General features: G+C 39.7%; 1 protein-coding gene across 1 annotated transcript in view; it reads left to right on the top strand.

Moving 5' to 3' along the window:
* Positions 1-18,102, top strand: part of FGD5 (FYVE, RhoGEF and PH domain containing 5) — a 71,614-nt gene that overhangs the window by 50,082 nt on the left and 3,430 nt on the right. Inside the window, exons 12-19 of the mRNA XM_079316995.1 lie at positions 1,132-1,200; positions 6,906-6,989; positions 8,502-8,581; positions 12,429-12,528; positions 12,908-13,045; positions 14,095-14,197; positions 16,218-16,348; positions 17,831-17,959. Of these exons, the coding sequence (XP_079173121.1) occupies positions 1,132-1,200; positions 6,906-6,989; positions 8,502-8,581; positions 12,429-12,528; positions 12,908-13,045; positions 14,095-14,197; positions 16,218-16,348; positions 17,831-17,959 (834 nt within the window). The remainder of the gene's footprint in view (positions 1-1,131; positions 1,201-6,905; positions 6,990-8,501; positions 8,582-12,428; positions 12,529-12,907; positions 13,046-14,094; positions 14,198-16,217; positions 16,349-17,830; positions 17,960-18,102) is intronic.

Genomic DNA, 18,102 nt, shown 5'->3' with positions numbered 1-18,102 from the left:
TATAAATTAGGGCAATTAATTTGTTTTCAAATTTATATTTTCACCATTCCCCCATGGTGCATTTAATGCAAGATACTGTTTTTAAACAACACATCAACAGAAACATGAGAGAGCTCTGTCTTACTATCCATATCAAATGCAAATTTCTTCTTCTGACTTTCAAACCTGTCCAATTTCCTCAGCTCCAACCTGCTTCTATGCTTCAAAAGATTTCTTTCTTGAGTTCTGCAACTCTGAATTTCCATTCAATCCGCCAATATTTTCAACAAAGTTCATGAAGCAATTTTCAAGGCATGCATACTCATAGCATAAAATACTCCTCAGCCAAATATTGTAGTTACTATTTGTTTTTCGCTCTAACATCAGTATTCTCATTTGCCCTTACCAGGTAATGGTTTAACAAATTCTGCGAAGCCCAGCATTCAGAATTTGCAGGATGTATCTCTTTGATTATAAACTGTTCTGGAGTAGAAAAGTACACTAGATTCTGTTCTCTGTCTGAAAAGAGCAGATGACTTAATCCACTGATGTAGTTTGTTATGGCAGACTTGTTCAAATATTGCTGCAATGAAGTTCTCCTGTGCTGGTTTAGCTGCTTAGGTACACAGTCCTACCTACATACATAGTAGCAAGATGGACTGAAAAAGTATTGTGTTTGCAAAATTACACAATGTAATTTTGTATGTATGCAGCTACAGTTAAGTTGGTGTAGCATACTAAAACCCAAAGTTTTCGTTTTTCTCTTTGGTCTGTCTATTTTAGAGGACTTTTAAACAAAAGCATTATTTTCTAAAGCCCATTACATGTTAGATTTCAATCTGTGACAGTCACCTCTGAGCACAGTCCACAGTGTAGAAAGAGTGGGCTAAAGACAAGTGTGTTTCCAACCCATTTTGTGCTGACACAAATGCAAGCCATGAAGGGCAGCAGAGCTAACCCAGGCAAAGACTAAGCCAGATATCATAAGGAATAAGGCTAGAAATAATTGTTGAGATTCTTTCTCTCTTCTTGTGCTGATGAATCTTGTTGGAGTAGCTCCCTCCCGAGGAGAAATGCTCTCTTTTCTCAGTAAGATTTGGAATGAAATCTCAGGATAATCTGCTGTTTATAATCTGCTGTTTTCTCCTTCAGATCTTCGTTAAAGAGGGAACACTGATGAAAGTCTCTGGCAAAAACAGGCGTCCTCGCCATTTGTTCTTGGTAAGAATTTTTTTATATTTTTACTGTCACTCTCATATCTTTCCATGCATTTATGCAACCCTGAAACCTGGCACATTTTAGGCTGCAAGTCATTTAACCATCAACAGTGATGTGGCAAGTTAGTTCCTGCTGCTAACAGAGCTGTGGTCCTTTCACCAGTCCCATTGGCCCCACATATAGGAATGCATGCTGTGCAACCCTCCGGTTGTGCCACAGTTACACACAGCCTTCACCAGGACATAATTTTGTAAAGAAGTTCAAGTTTTCAAGGGGATCAGGAAGATGAGAACTCCTGTATACCTTCAGGAATTAAACTGCACACTTGAAAGTCGTAAGACCTTAGGAGATTTAATCAGAAGTAAGAGAGAATACCCTACTGTTAAAGTAGCTGAAAACTTCCTTAGATGATACTTGGGAGGAATTTGTATCTTTGAAATGGAAGGACTGGGTTTTAGCTCCTGCTGTCCACATGTATGTAAATTACCTGATAAATTTGTGCATTGCTTCTGTGTAGTTCCTCCAAATACACACCTCCAGTTTAGTGTGGATTAGGACAACAGTTTTCAGTGACAGTTTGCAACATTCTTCTAGGATAATTAGGGAAAATGGATCTTTCATCACTTGGCTGCAATTCTCTTTACAAGGGTACCCAACCCTACTGCAAGTATTTGCAAATCAAAGCAGATGAAACCCCACTGTTTTGGAGATAGACTATGAACACTTATGCTTTCTGTTTTGCATTACACGTTGAGCAGCTAGAAAGTATCTGACACTCCAGGCTCCTGAGTGCTGTTCTCAACTGTTCTGATAGCTTATTGTGTAACCACATGTATTTTTATGCACTTCTCAATATGAAGGGAAATATGACACTTGCCTGTGTCTTTGTTACCTGCATACCTGTTAATGTTTGAAAAATTTTTTAAAGCTTCATCCCAGAAAAAAGCCATAAAGAACTGAGCATTACTACTGCTATTAACATTAAAATACGGCTTGCAGAATTTATTTTAAAATGAATAAATTTTATGCCTGGAATATGTATTTGCTGTCACCCTTAAGTGCTGACAGCTTTTCACCATGGGATCATTGTAAGGAGGAGAGATGGCTTATTACAGAAGCCATGTATTTTGCATTAATCCTTCTTATTTCTCCCTCTTACTAATAACTCCTATTCGTGCATGCACAAAGAGTGTATGCACTTCTTTCCCTCCTCAATCACATATTGCAGCCATAATCAAAGTTCATATGGGATGGGACAAAGTGCTAGTGCTGCACTTTTTTGATGGTTTCAGTGGTTTCTGTGAAAATTTGGATTTTCATCTGAATTAACTGAAAAATATGGATTTCACATAAATCTTCAAATATGAGATAGCTGCAGTTCTGTTTTACAGAGTCAGCATCAATGGACTGTAACAAGTGCAATAAATGTCAAAATTATGGCTCCATTGCAATTAACGGGAAAAAGGTTATGCTGAAACTCCAGGAGCTGGTCTTAAGAAACAATGTCCTCAGTAACTCTTAAGTCTACTGATGACTATTTAATAACAGATGATAATTGCATCCCTACTGATCTCTCTTCAGAAACACTTGCCTTTGCTAGTATTCAAAATTATTTTGGAATTATGGCTAAAGCTGGGACAAAATTCCAAGACATTGCTATCCTTTAGTATTCCATTGTGTTTGTTGCTGCAGTCATAACGCATTACTATGGCAATCACTGAAGTGCTACAAACATAGCTATTGTAACTGATACAGAGAATTTTAAAGGAAGATCAGAAATCAGATTGATAATAAGCTTGAGAGGAAAGTAATTTAAACATGGGGTAAACTTATATAAATTTCAAGTCATATAAAATGTTGTATCAGCTTGAAGGTCACAAGTCACAAGAGACCAAAAGTATTACTGGAAAAAAACAAGCACAGAAATTACTTTCTGGGGCTCTTTAGTTTAGGAACTATTTCCTGGGGAAAGTTCAGATGCTCAAAGTCAGATGTTAGTTGCAAAGAGAGAAGTGTCTCCTGATATCTGGAGACATTATAGTAGCCAATGTCTTTTTAATAGATGCTCTCAGTATTGAGAAAAAGCAGTTTTTTCTTCCTTTCAATCAGCAAGGCAAATTGTGCCCAAATGTGCTGTCATGCAAAGAATGGGGTGGAGCTAGTCATAATGGTTCCTTTCAAAAACCAAGAGACACATAAACTTGGCTCCTTTCCTGATCTAGCACACTGATGTTGCAATCACTTCAGGCTTCCTGTATTGTGTCTCCAGTAGGGGAGGGGGGAGGGTGATTGGATTAGTGAAACTACTTGAAACTTATTGGCAAATATCTGCCTTTGGGTTCAGTGATTTTTACTTTTTTAACTCTAGTCTCCTCAATATGAATGATCCTCAGGTTGCAAAGCAATTCCATGTGTGATGAAATTGCAAAAAAGTTAGTGGAATTCCTGCACTGATACCTGAATGGTCTTGCTTTGTCTGCTTGTCACTACTATTGCTGTGGATTCTCAGTGGTGCCACAACCGCATATGCCACTACCACTCCTGCATTGCTTAAAGGACTATTTAGCCTGTGGATACAGCAAGACAACTACTGCATAACTATGTCAGCATATTTCTATCTTGGCATACAGCATGGTTATTGCATCAGTCTTAAGACCCTAACAACTATCACTGCCAATACCTTTCACTAACAGGCCATGCCTGCATGAAAATATCTTTCCCTCTGTCAGTGCTGTCTTGATTCTGATGAATGGGGACACTGTGGAAGAAAAACACATGCCAAAACCCCAAGACTAGAATAATTTCCTAAACATTGTCTCTTAAAACTGATATTTATTTAAAGCCTTTATGTTCTAAGGACCGTATTATAAGCCTTTGAAGCCACTTGCAAATCTCAGGTTTATGTATTAATAAAAACCCAAACCTTTCAGAACTTTTTTCAAACGCTTCACGTGTCAGCAGTGACTCAACAAGATCAACAGAAGCTAGCATGTATAGATTTTTGTTTGGTTTAGCTTTGATGGAATAAGTGTATTTACCTTCTCTATCCCAAAGAGATTTTTTGCATGAATAACATTGCTCTGAAGTTCTTAGTAGCGAACTTACTCTGACTGGAGCTAAATCAAGACCAGGACCTGAAGAGAAATTCAGGGCAAGAGTGCATACTGAAGGATAAACCTGAGAATTTAATCCCTACACATCCCAGGAAATTAATCCATCAAATTGAAGTTGTAGTTAGAATATACTTTAAAACATGGGTGTGTGCCAGACTCCTACTTGGCCTGTGCTTTTGAGGTATGCTTTAGTGGTTACTATATCTGTATATATCTGCCCATAAAGAGCACTGTATGTCTGTGCGTAGCCCATATAGACATGCCAGTGTAAAGACAAATTTCAAATGTTTCTGCAGATGTATGTTGTGCATATTGTAATGTTACTAGAGCTGGCTGTTTTGTGCAGGCTGATGGTATTGTTGAATCTGGTGTTTCCTGGCAGGATGTTTTGTGAGTTTTGCTGTGTGTCTGTTTCCTGAGTCCAGTCTCTGTTTACAAGGATGTTGTGGCCTCTATACAGCACAGTATGGGCTGCTGAAACTGGCAGATCCTCTAACTGCCCCCCAGCCACAAGACTTTGCAACTCCGAGCCTCTCTCTTGTCTCACCCTTCTAAGAATTTCTCTGCAAAGGCCACTTGTTTTGAAAATGGATTGCAGGAAGCTGGTATCAAATGTGAGACTGTTTAATGCTCTGTCTGGCTGGGTTGGAGATTTTTGGAGTCACAGCTTGGAAAACAGAGCTCCAACACTCATTCAGACTGCTCCACTGTCACTCAGTTTAACTCAGACTTGAATAGAAGAAGACAGAGCTCATTATTTACTAGCCTTTAAAACATTCAGAAAAACCAAACACATTGTAGAAGCTTTTAGACAGAGAACATATTACATGCGGATGCCAGCGGTTCAGCAGGGCTTAAACTTGTTTGGATCAATCAGCCTGAACACTGTAGGTTAAAAAACTTGCACTGGCTCTAATGTTACTGGGTACCTATCACGACAGAGAGAATTATAAAAAGATGGTGGAGGAAAAGGAAAACAGTAATAGAAAAAAGGGAATTACAGTGGAGATATCCTTCTTTCTCTCTGTTGCCAGCTGTTGTGGCATGTTTGTGCATGGAGCAGTACAGAGTAAGGGTATGTGCTCCAACACCAAATTCTGAGTCTAGGAATCCCAGTTATTCAAAAGTATTATGGCAAACAAGAAGTGTCTGAAGCCCAAGGACTTGTGGGAACTTCCCATAAGGTTCTAGCAGTCCATCTCCTCTACTGCAGATTTCTGAGAGGCTGCAAGATCAGCTTTTATCATCAGCCAGTCCTCACAGCTTCAGGGAACAGTGGACAGTTGAAGCAGGAGGATGCATGAAACCACTGGTACTGATGCTAGTTCTGTCCATACTATTCATATGGCCATCACTAAGGTCTTTACTGTGCATGTGGCAAAGAAGACAGCAGTGAATGAAAACCCTTCTTTCCTCATAAATATGTATGTCTTGCTTCACAAGCTTTGAAATATTTATCGTAGTTTCACTGAGTCAAGTTGTGGCTAGTGGGATCCCCAAATCACAGTCTACTGCTAAATAGGGGGGGGGGGAAGGAAAAAAAAAGTTCCAACAGACAATTATGAAGGAAAGTAATGTTTAGTAAAATCCTCGGATATTAATCAGGGTTATCATGATAATGGTATGCACCACAGTGTCATCCTTTATCAGTAGTAGTAAAAGATTAAACAGGTTTTTAAAGAGATAAATAACTTCTGAAATACGTAAAATAAATTGAGTTTGCTATTCAGGAAGCCTCATAGCAGAGGATTATATCAGGATCCTGAAAATCTCTCAGTTCATTTCCTTGGGCTTAGTGCCCAGGGGCTGCAGGGCTCATTTTAGAGACAGTGCTCTTTAATATCTTCATGAACAACAGGGATGCTAAACTGGGAGGAGTTATCAACTCCCTCAATGGCAGAGAGGCCTTGCAGAGAATCACCAACCACATGAAGTTTATCAAGGGCTAGTGCTGGGAAGAGGCAACCCTGTAGTGTAGAGTAGGCACTGGTGCGCTGGAGAGCAGCACTGTGTGGGACCTGGGGGTCCTGGTCAGCAAAATTTGGATATGAGTCAGCTGTGCCCAGGTGGCCAAGAGAGCCAGCTATGTCTGGGGAGACATCAGGGTCAACATCACCAGCTGGGCGAGGGAGGGGATTGTCCTGCTCTGCTCTGCACTGCGGCAGCCTCACCCTAAGTATGTGAGCAGTTTTGGGCACCACAGCAGAAGGAGCTAAAGCTGTTAGAGAGCATCTGAAGGGGGAGCACAGAAATGGGGAAGGATCTAGAGGAGAAGCCATACAAGGAGAGACTGAGGCCACTTGAATTGTTCAGCCTGGAGAAGAAGAGACTGAGGTCAGACCTGATTGTGGTCTGCAGCTCTCTCAGGAGGGGCAGTAGAGGAGCAGCATCAGTCTTTGCTGTCTGTGACAGGATCCAAAGGAGCAGCATGAAGCTGTCAGGAGAGGGTTAGGCCAAATATTAGGAAAGGGTTAGAGTTAGGTAACAGTCCCAGAAGTTCATCAAGTTACAGCTTGTTCCAGGTATCCCCCCAGGAGAATGGGCAGGCAGGTCTGCAAGCCATTTTGCAAATTACTGATTTTGTCTTTCATATAGATGAATGATGTTCTGCTGTACACATATCCCCAGAAGGATGGCAAATACCGACTGAAAAACACCTTGGCTGTGTCAGGCATGAAGGTAATGCTTCATCTGTATTAAAAGCTTGAATTAAAGTTTTATAGTGAGCTGCTGGTGCTTTGCTGGTTTATGTCTCATATCCAGCGAGGGGAAAGAGGGAATGGACCTGTTATCAGGATATTCCTTTGTGTCTTACAGGAGACAGAAGGAAAAATGGTAGAAAACAAACATAAAAAGATTATCTCTAAATCTGTGACTTAGTATGACAGTCCTATTCAGACTGCATAAATAATACAGTCCAAAATCAGTTATCCTCTGATCATGAAACAGGAAACAGAAAAGATTTATTGTCTTATTTTGTCTCCAGCCAATGTATTATTGTTCCCTTCAACATATTCGCTAGAGTTAGTCTGCCTGGTTTTAAACTCCTGCTACTCAGAATTTACACATAGCTGGTTTTCACATCTTTTAACTGTTTTCATCAAAAGCACTAATGGTTCAAAAAGCAATTAGCCAACTTTATGGGGAAAAGGTGTATTGGGAGCAATTTCATGTTGTGATACAAAACCAGTTTCTTCTTCAATAAATTCATAAATTACAAACATGATTAAGCTGTCCTTACATTCTTTCCCTAAGTACTCATTGGCACCAGAACCTATGCAACAGGAGATATTGGACCAAAGAGGTCTATTGGACCTTCATAATTGCTCTATAGCTAATATTCCAAGTTGTATGTATGTGAAAGAGGACATCAAGTGGCAAGTCAACAGTGTGATGATCTAGAAGACACACAAGATGAGAATTACTAATCATTAATTTCAGTGGCATGACATAGGAAGTTTAAGGTATTGTGAAAAGGTGGGGAGGTGGATCATCCCAGGCACCTGAAAGTTTAACTCAGGGATCCCAGCAATTCCTAGGAATTGCCAAAGTATTCTACTGTTAAGTGAAAAGGAGGTGTCAGTAAGTATTTACTGAAGTACATTTGAAACTGGGTCACTAGCACCCAGTTTATGCTTGATAGTAAAAATGTATGAAACCATGAAGCTTTGTTTCTCATAACTGGCTGCTGCTATTAGCAGGCTACCATTATACTCCATGGTAGGGAAAAGATTTTAGCTGAGTTGAAGCTTTTAAGCTGGCTTTTCTCTTTTTTTCTGTTGCCTTGCTGCAGACAGGCATTCACTGAACTGAAGTGCTTCACAATATAATGCCTACATGTCAGAAAAACAGTGATTTCTATTCATTACAAGCATAGACCAAAATGCTCTGACACTTGGCAGACTAAACATCTCCTAAGCTTGTGATATTAAAACTGCACCCTCATAGGTACTTCATCCTTATAGGCTGGATTAAGTGATGTTTTTTCCTTCAGCACACCATCGTATTGAAATAGAGATCATTCCTCATTACAACAGCAATACATAAAACCCTAATGCCCATCTTTTTGCATTGAAATATGAAACAGATGGTTGGGATATCAGAGGTCATATACCTTGAGATTTGTGTGGTGTATTGGTTATAGACATTTTAACTCATGTCCATATTCATGTTCATGGCATTTCTTTCTAGGTCAGCTGCCCAGTGATAGAGAAAGCCCAAAACATCCTGAAGATTGAATATGATGAACATTGCCTGACCCTGTCAGCAAGGTACTGCTCCCAAATGTCCACAGCAGAGGGTATTATATTCCAGAGCTTTATGTCTAGATTAGTCCAACCAATACCCAAGATGGAAATGGTGTCTCATTCTTTTATAACTACCTTTTATCAGTCTGCTATTGGTAACAGACAATGGCTGAGTACTTGATTACGCAGTCAATATTCGTTATAAATGCAAAGATCATAAACTGTAACTAATTTAATTGATGTACTCCCTAAAGACTAGAAGTTGGCTCTTGACAACATTTAAAGAGAAAGGAAAGAAGAAGCCATTACCTTTCACATTCTTTCCCTGTGACACTAGGAATATATGTGTCTTTTATAAATTCCCTTATTACATTGTACCTCTAGGGCTGTAAAACTCCTGGAGAAAATAGTAATTAGGTAATACCTTGCAACAGATACAAAAGTATTTAAAAGTGCTTAAGCACTTAAGTCAAACCTTACTGGAAACCTCATGAGTTTGTCTAATAAAAGGAATTTCACTAATGAGCTTGTGTACTGCTAGTATTGCTTGCAGCTGGGAGTAAAGATCTCTTTTCTAGGATCCCAAGCCAGTGCCAAAAAAAGAGATTGTATATCAGTTTCTGATCAGAACATATCAGCATACTGTATTTTTCATGGTTCTAGCCCAAAATTATCCTGCTATTTTACCTACTGCTACAGCAGAAAGGTAACTGGTTTATTTTCCACATATTGTTTATTACAAAAGGCATAGCACACTAGCAGCGGTATGAAAATTAATTCTTCCAAATAACAAAGTCTTCAGTGCTTTTAAGTGCTTACTTTCTCACTATCAGTCTGCAACTACAGCATGCAACAGACTAGAAACACAGCCAACTTCCTAAATTACACAGCACAAGAGAAAGACAGGGATGGCACTTTCTTATTGAGAATCAGAGTTTGGAGCTCTCATCCTTCCCAGAACACTTACCATCTGTGGGGAGTGCTCAGCTACCAGTCAAAGCCTTTTAGTCCATTTCCTTTTACAACCATAACCATATCTGAGATTTCCTTAGACCTCCACACTCTTCACAGTCCTCAAAATATACTCACAGTAATTCTGAATTACCTGCCAGTTATAAAAGCAGGATGCGTTCAGTCTGTGACCAATCTGCTGGAAGTCACCCAAGAAGTTATTCCTACTCCTTTTTATACTGGCTGGCAGAGCTAATGAGATACTAGTGAGCCAGCAGCCATCACGCTCTTCTAACTCCATTGCATAACATCCTTGGCCTGTTACACCTCAGCAAAAGAAGCACCAAAGACAGAAAAGTGCAGAGGACTTCAAATATCCCTAAAGACTGTATATTTTACCACTCACACTGAGGAACTGCAACTTGCACTAAAGGCCAGTAGTTAACCAAAATGCAAACCTCAAAGCCTTTACATTTGTATGAGACAAGGTGAATGAACTGAGGAAATACAGCATGAGTGCCAGGGACTAAAGGCAGTAGACTAAGGATGACCAAAGCTCAGAAGTCAGCATGGCTATATGAGCAGATAGCACTGTAAAGCCTTTCCATTTCCTGCTGAAAAGAGCTAATTCACCTGAAGAGTCATGTTACAGGTTTAGCAGGGAGCTGCTAACAGATTTGAGTACAGCACCTTTATGGAGAAGGCTCATATGCTCTTATATCTTTATTTGCATTTCAAAAAGACTAGACTTGGACACAAGGATAACCCTATGGTGCTTATATAAAATGTGAGAGAAAATACTAGGAGAACACAGTCAATATTACCACCTGCAAAGCTAATTTAGAGCGATAGTTGTAGCACTGCGACAAAATCCCATTATGGTCCAATTTCTTTGTTCTGAGAATGTCCCTTGCTATCTAGTGAAATGCAGTGACAACTTGACCCCCTCTTTCTATTTGCTTAATGATGAATAAATGAACCAACATGGATAACTGATAGCTCAGCACAGAAGATGCATCCCAAAAATCCCACAAGGACCAAATGTAGCAATGGTGGGTCAAGGGCTGAGGTTCTCTGAGTGTTAGAGGTTCCGCAAAAATTCCTCTGAGCCTTCATGCAACCAGTCAAATAGCTAATTAAGAACAGGCCTATGCAAATTGACATAATTGAACTTACTCATCAGCAGATGGGTGTTATTCCCACATTTAATTACTAAAAACCTGCAACCACTTCCTAGATTTGTTTAATTGAGTGGAGGCTAAAGGGGCCAGTTAGATATCAGACTTTTGATAGCATTTTGTAAAGTGGCTTTAATTTCCATCACTATATGGGCCATGATGTCTTTTGTGGTTTTTTTAATCATATCTTAATTCCCAAATGAAAATAATTAGAAAACAAATGTTTCAATTGGGAAAGTCATGACTTCTTTTAGTGTTCTCTAGGCAGTGGACATGATTTGTCTGGAAGATACAGACATCTTCAGATTTCTTAGAAAGTGTAATTTGACAGGTGATAACTTTGGTAGTAATAAGGAGTGACTAGGCTCAATAGAGCTCTGAGCAACCTGGTCTAGTGTAAAGTGTCCCCACCAATGGCAGGGGGCTGGAATGACATGATCTTTAAGGTCTCTTCCAACCCAAACCATTCTGGGATTCTATAAGTAGTAGTGTAACTCTTCGCAGAGGTGATCTCCTGTTCCTTGGCTTCCAGAAATTAGTTGATTTGTAGTGCATACACTGGCTAAGAGTTTCTGCTCCAGGTTTGTTGAACTTTGCACAGGCTGCTATTTTTCAGACAAGGGCTTAAGCTCATAGTGCAGAAGGATGCCAAGTCAATGATCATCAAAAAAATCTGGCATTTCCTCTGTTTTTATGCTTTTAAAAAAAAAAAAACACAAAACACAAATTGTTCTCAGATGTCTTGTTTGGTGGTCTTCATGAGGACAATGTGAGGAAATCACAGCTGAACAGCAGCTGGCAAATGATGCCCACTGCTAGTTTTTCCAACAAAGTCTAGTGGGTAGCTTTAATGTGAGTGGCTGGCATAATTTGGAGAGGGAAGACCACATTGAGTTGCATTCCCTCCTGTGACGGAGGCTAGAAACCGTGAGAGCTGTGCAGAGTTTCAGATGAGCAGGAAGTGCACAATTTGAAGTCACAGCAGAAGAAACAGCTAAAACAGGCAGGATACCTCACAGCTGTAACAGAGTAAATGCATCTGTGAAATAACAGGCACCCTGCTGCTTTTTGGGGATAACTAGACTAGCAGGGAAATGTGCTCACGGATTTGCCTTATGCACAGGGGGCATCTAGGGGCCAGTCTGGAGAATTACTGACTTCCACGCAGAACTGCAGCTCCAGGGAACGCCCAGATTTCCACACTAATGGCTGTCCTGGCTTCTCCTGTTCCGGGAGACTGGAGGTTATCTGTGAAGAAGCTAAAGAAAAATGGAATCATTCAAGTCTCTACCATGGGCGATACACTCGTGCATTTCCCAACATGCAATCCATCCAAGCAGCTCACTGTAGAGATGAGTAAACACTTGCTCTGAGCAGCACGTGTGTGCCAACGCTCCGTGCACTACAGTGCCCAAAGACAGGGCAGGCGGGACAAAACGAGACGCGACATGCTGTCCCGTGTGACCTAAGATTGAGCAGCTTATAGCAAAGCCAGAAACTACTTCAAAAAATTTTATGGGCATTTAGTTCCTTCTCAGTCGTAGTCCTAAGCATGGAGCTACACTAATCATCACTCTGAATATGTCCAACAGTCAATTTTGTTCCTGGTCAGAAAATTATCAGTTCACTGCAATAGTGGGGAAAAGCAAATATTAATGACGTGAAACTTTTCTCCTCTGTTCAGCTTGTTTCAGTCCCTGCTGTGCATGGCATTAACTGCTCTGCTGTATTTCATTCCCCAGCTCTTGCTCAGAAAGGGATGACTGGTACAGCTGCATCAGCAAATACATCCCAGATGACTGCAAAACTCTGAGGACTTTGACTTCCCACAGCAGCGTGGAGGTAAAAGGAGACCAAATCTTTCAATGCTTGAAAAGGGAAGGGAGTGAAAGAGAAGAAAGGGAGGAGGGTTATACAAAGCACAGTTCCTAGTAGCCAGATATTCTATTTTCATTTAAACAAGTATGCCAAGCTTGAACAATTAAACTTATCACAACTCATAGGCCACCTCTGAAACATTAAACACACTCTGGGCTTTTGCTTAGTTCAATGTTGAAGCAGCTGTATGTCACTTATATAAGTGCATTAGGAATGAGAAAATTTGGGGATCTTAGCAGGTGAAGGTACACTGAAATGAGAGAATTGTATGTAATGTAACAGGGCTGACTAAATGGATTTGGGAAGTGTAGATGCTTCATAATTTATTCTTCTTTGATTTAAGCTAAGGGAAAGGCTTGGAATACCCTTGGGTGAGAGGCCTCCTACACTGGTGCCCGTGTCCCATGTCATGATGTGCATGAACTGTGGCTGTGACTTTACCCTCACTTTGAGGCGGCATCACTGCCATGCCTGTGGGAAGGTAAGAGCTGTGCAAGCTTCTCAGGGTTTTTTTCACACCTTTAGGACAGTGGCTGCCACTGCTGTAATCTGAAAATTCGTAGCAATATCAAGACCAAAATTCAACTTCTCACAGAACCAGTGACAGCTGTGCTCAGTTAGCTAGTAATTTGCTAGAAGGAATAACAGGAACCTTGCCTTAAGGTCAAATTACCTCCCAATTACCACAGGGTAATTGTTGAGTGCAGCCTTTGTAGCTGACACACAGCTTGCTCTAGAGACAATGAAGCAATACACTAAAAATGCAGGCTCTGTTCTGGACCAGAGCAGTAGCACAACTACTCCATGTCCTGTCCCTAATAACAGCTGGTAAAATGATCTTCCAAGGAATGTGAAGAAACTCAGCAGTAGAGCCTGGTTTGATCAGTGACTAAAGGGAAAGTTTTGTCTGTACTCCAAAGAGCTGTTGCCTTTTGCCCTAAAGCTTAGGGGATTTGTAAGCTTTCTTGGTTTTGTCCCTTAATCTCTGACTCTAAAGATTTGCCTGTATGCATAAACCTGCAGCCCTGTTTTAAACCATGGCTGATTTTTAAATTTATTTTAGTAAAACTATCAGTGATTTTTGATAGGTTAAAGAAAAAAACATTTAACTGTTTTTTTTTTTTTTTATGTCATTCCACAGAGAAAACCAGTTTGTGCATACACAGGGTTTGGAGGAATATGAAAGCTTGTTTAAGAAAACAGTGTTACTAACAAAGCTATGAGAACAGAAGTAGTATTAAGGTGTCTTTCTCTGATTCAGTGCTAGGGAAGGTGTAAACCCCTAGGGGGAAGGACACAACAGCGCTGTGCAACCAAATACAATGACCAGTTCTGATTTGGTTGCAACAGTGTAAAGCTACAGCAATCACATTTCAATCAGCAGGCTTTTCCTGACTGCCACAGATGTAGGAGAGTCATGTCTGGTCCACTATCCAACTTCATCTTCCAGCCAGCTCAGGGGATTTGTTTTGTATATGCATATCTATAAATTTATAGTATATTTATGTGCCTCTCTTCTTGCTGAAACAGATTGTATGTCGAAATTGTTCAAGAAACAAGTACCCCATGAAGTACCTCAAAGATCAAGCAGCCAAAGTCTGTGATAGCTGCTATACAGAACTTAAGAAAAGAGGTAAGATTCCTTCATTCTCAGAAAAACTGACACATTGATTTCCTGCTTGAATAATGGAGAGGATTTAGGACCTGCCTTCTATATTGTGTTTTGTTAAATAGTATTCCTTATTTCAAGTTTGAGGCATGTGAATTGAGGTTCCAGAAGAGCCAGGCCGTATGGCAGCTAAAACTATTTAGCAAGCCATAAAATCAAGTTTAGCAAACTTTTTTCAAACTGAAACAGGGAAACTTTAGGTTAGATACACAGAATAAATTATTTGCTCAGGGTCCTGATGAGGTCCTGGCACAGGTTTCCCAGAGAAGCTACTATACCCCTGGAAGTGCTCCAGAGCAGGTTGGACAGGGCTTGGAGCCTGGTCTCGTGAAAGGCTTCCCTGCCCATGGTAGGGGATGGAACAAGATGAGGTTTAAGGTCTCTTCCAGCTCAAACAATTCTGGGATTCTGTGATTATAAGCCAGGTTCTCTGAGAGCTCCCCTGGCCTTTGGATAAACCAGAATAATGACAAAAACAGTGTCCTATGAGGAGCAGCTGGGGACTCTGAGTTTGCCTCCTTTGAAGATAAGGAGACTGAAAGGTCACCTCATTGCTCTTGGAGCTTCCTGGGAGGGGGGACATGGAAACAGTGGTGCTGGTCTCTTCTCCCTCTGATCCAGTGACAAGACACATGAAAAAGGTTCAGCACTTCAGCAGGGAAAGTTCTGACTTGACATGAGGAAACCTTTCTTTTCCCAGAGGGTGGCCAAACATTGTAACACACATTTTAGAGAGGTGGTCTATACCTCATGCCTCTCAATGTTTAAGAGACATTTAAACAATGTCCCTAATAACATGTTTTAATGTTTGGGCAACCCTTAATTGGTCAAGCAGTTGGATTAAATTGTTGTAGATTCTTTCCATTTGAGCTATTTTATTCTGTGATTCAATTATAGATGATAATTATTCCCTGTCATTTCTAATTAATTATCCATTAAAATAAAACAATGTCTTTATGGTTCTTCACTGTCCTCATCCATATTGTAGCTTTTACAAAAAGAAATACTAAGGCTAAGTGCAGAATCACTAAGAGCTGTTCTACAGGGCAAGTTTATCTAGTTACAGATGAAAGTGTTAATTCAAAGCAGAAGAGCTACTGCCTATCTAGAATTTAGTATTATTATCCTACTATATAAGTTTCTTTTCTGATTTATGTATGCATCCAAAAAAAAAGACAAAAGGGGAAGAGGAGTTAACAAAGATATGAACAGAGAGTGAACAGAAAATAATTTTCTTGCACAACTACTCATGTAGACAGTCTCTAAAAGTAAGCTTACCACATTGCCAAGAAAAAAAGAAGTGAACAGATGAAGTTCAGTTTTTCTATCCTGATTAAAGAAATTCACACTAGCCAAGAAAACACATAAACAGATGCTGTCACAACAGCCAAAAAAGCATCCCTAGGCCACTGTGTGTCAGAAACAGTAACTCAGATTTGTGCTAAACTAATGCTGTGCTTTACTAATAGCTTTCAAATAATGTGTTGCCAGAAGTGAAATCGTGAAGATATGAACTCAGACATGTGGGCCTAATGGAAATTTTCAGATACAGAGTAACTGTGTGCTATGTGCAATTCAAAAAGAATGAATGGTTCATAGAGAAAGAATGTGGAATTAGTTAATCTATCCTGGAAAGGTGTTGCAGAACACAGGAGAAAGATGTCAAAGCCATTTGCTTAATGCTCATTTTAAATAAGAAGACAACAAGTTGTGTTTTGTGCTTTGCCAGCTTTCTTGCAAAAAGACCCCTAAAGTTTCTTTTCAAGCAACTTTAGGTTAATACCATTAACTGAGGGTGCTGTGGAACCCACTCATTAGACCTGAAAAGGTGATTTGAAAGAAAGGCTAAAATAAAAATTGTATATAGAGGAGGTATTGTATTTTCCTTTGTCATTTGTATTTGTGTATCATGTGTCTCCCCTAGCCTGATATGTACCAACTTATCAATTTCCCCTTCCCTTTCTGAATTTTCTTAATCTTGCAGAGCGGCCACTAAGTGTCAGCTTCCCTCCAACTTCATCCAGGTGTTCAAGCAGTGCCTTCTCCTCTGTTTTCCACAACATTCATTATTCATCTTTTAAGAAACAGAAGAGAATCCCTTCAGCTCTCATGGAGGTAAGACCAAGTTGCCTGGGAAAGGCAAGGAACTATAGAAAAATGTATGCTCATATTTCAGCAACTATGTGTTCACAGTAGTGTTTAAAGTGCAAAAATACACTGAGAAACCCAGTTAGAGTATGGTACTTTAATTTGCCTATGAAATCTTGAGAAAACCAAAATGCTTTCAAGCTACTAGGTAGAACAAAAGGGCAGATCAACAGACCCTGATATCATCAGTTACCTTTCTTGACAAGACCCTTACCTCTGAAATCTTGCTTTGATTCCAAGAAAAATAAAATAACACTTACTTAAGAAATTACTTACTTAGTGAATAGTCCTTGGCAGTCAATTCAAGACCATACATGCTTTGCCAGGTACTTTCCCTCCAGCTCAAACAAAACTATTTCAAATCAAATGGGTAAAATCATGATTTCACCAATGCAAACAAAATTACCACTGACTTCAATGGGGCCAGGATTTCTCCAATTATATTAGTTTTCTTTCCAGGAACAAGGAGCCAGTTATGTTGATAATTTATTCTAGGTAGCTGAACTGCCCACTGAACTTGAGTACAGTAAGGTACTCCCATTTCCTGCAGACATTTATAGGGTGCAAACATCTTGCTGAACTCATTGTAGAGTTGAGACACTGGAATTTCTTGAGATTTGTTCATGAAACTGTGCCAAAGACAGAAGCATGTAATACAAACAATACGAATTGAGTGCTAAAAGTGCTAGCAGACAGAATTTCAGCTCCATGAGGAAAAAACCATTGCCTTTCTATCCATAGGGAAGCAGGACATCTTTATTACCATGAACTATCTCACAACAGCAATACTCCAGGAGCATTTCTGTTCTGCTGCAAAACACTGCTATATTAATTCTCAGTCCTCTTTTGTATCAATGTTACAAAAGCTGTTTTTGAATCTCTGCCCTTTGTTTCCAAATCAAATACAGTTTACTGCTGCAACTAATGATATACACTGCATTTTATGTATGCATGTGTATAGTTTCATCTACTCAAAACTTGGGTTTTTAAGAACATTAAACATTAGACCTCAAAATCTTTCTGTGAGAACCAAGTCATTATCAAAGTTATTAACATAAATTTATATAAAAACACAGCAAGGTCCTAAATATACCCACATCTCAAAAGTGTTCAGCCACAAGACTGTAATTCACTTCTGGAAGCACATACTTTTAAAATACAAAAAGCACCAAAAAATACCAGATGTTGAAAAAGGGACAAGTTAGCTTTTCAGAACACAACTGTAAACTTACTGGCCTTAATAATAACTCAACTGCGTATTTTCCATCAGAGTTACTGAGAATTAAGTTTAAATATTCAGTTTAAAAGAACCATAATACCATGCATATATTTTTTCTATATCAATATTTTATGGTTTCACTTAGTGGTTGGTGTGATGCAAACATGCATAACTGGGAGGGGAAAAGCCTTTAACTGTTCCAAATTCTGATTTCTCCCATCCTGCTCCAGGTGGCAGCCTCAGGAGAGGGAGCTACCATCAGTGGTTACCTCAGCAGATGTAAGGGAGGAAAAAGACACTGGAAGAAACGCTGGTTTGTTATCAAAGGCAAAGTCCTCTATACCTACATAGCAAATGAGGTACTGTGCAATCTGACTTGAAATAGTTTTCTATCTGAGACTCCTTCTTTACTCCCTACAGGCAGGAGACCAGTAAACGGGAAAGGTATAAAGTTCTTAAAACTTTAAACTTAAAACTGCTTCTGAGACCTGGTCCTAACAGA

This window comes from Erithacus rubecula, assembly GCF_903797595.1.
Source record: "Erithacus rubecula genome assembly, chromosome: 13".
In the NCBI taxonomy this organism is placed as follows: domain Eukaryota; kingdom Metazoa; phylum Chordata; class Aves; order Passeriformes; family Muscicapidae; genus Erithacus; species Erithacus rubecula.
The sequence above is the reverse complement of the archived record's forward strand: the minus strand, read 5'-3'. Positions and strand labels throughout refer to the sequence as shown.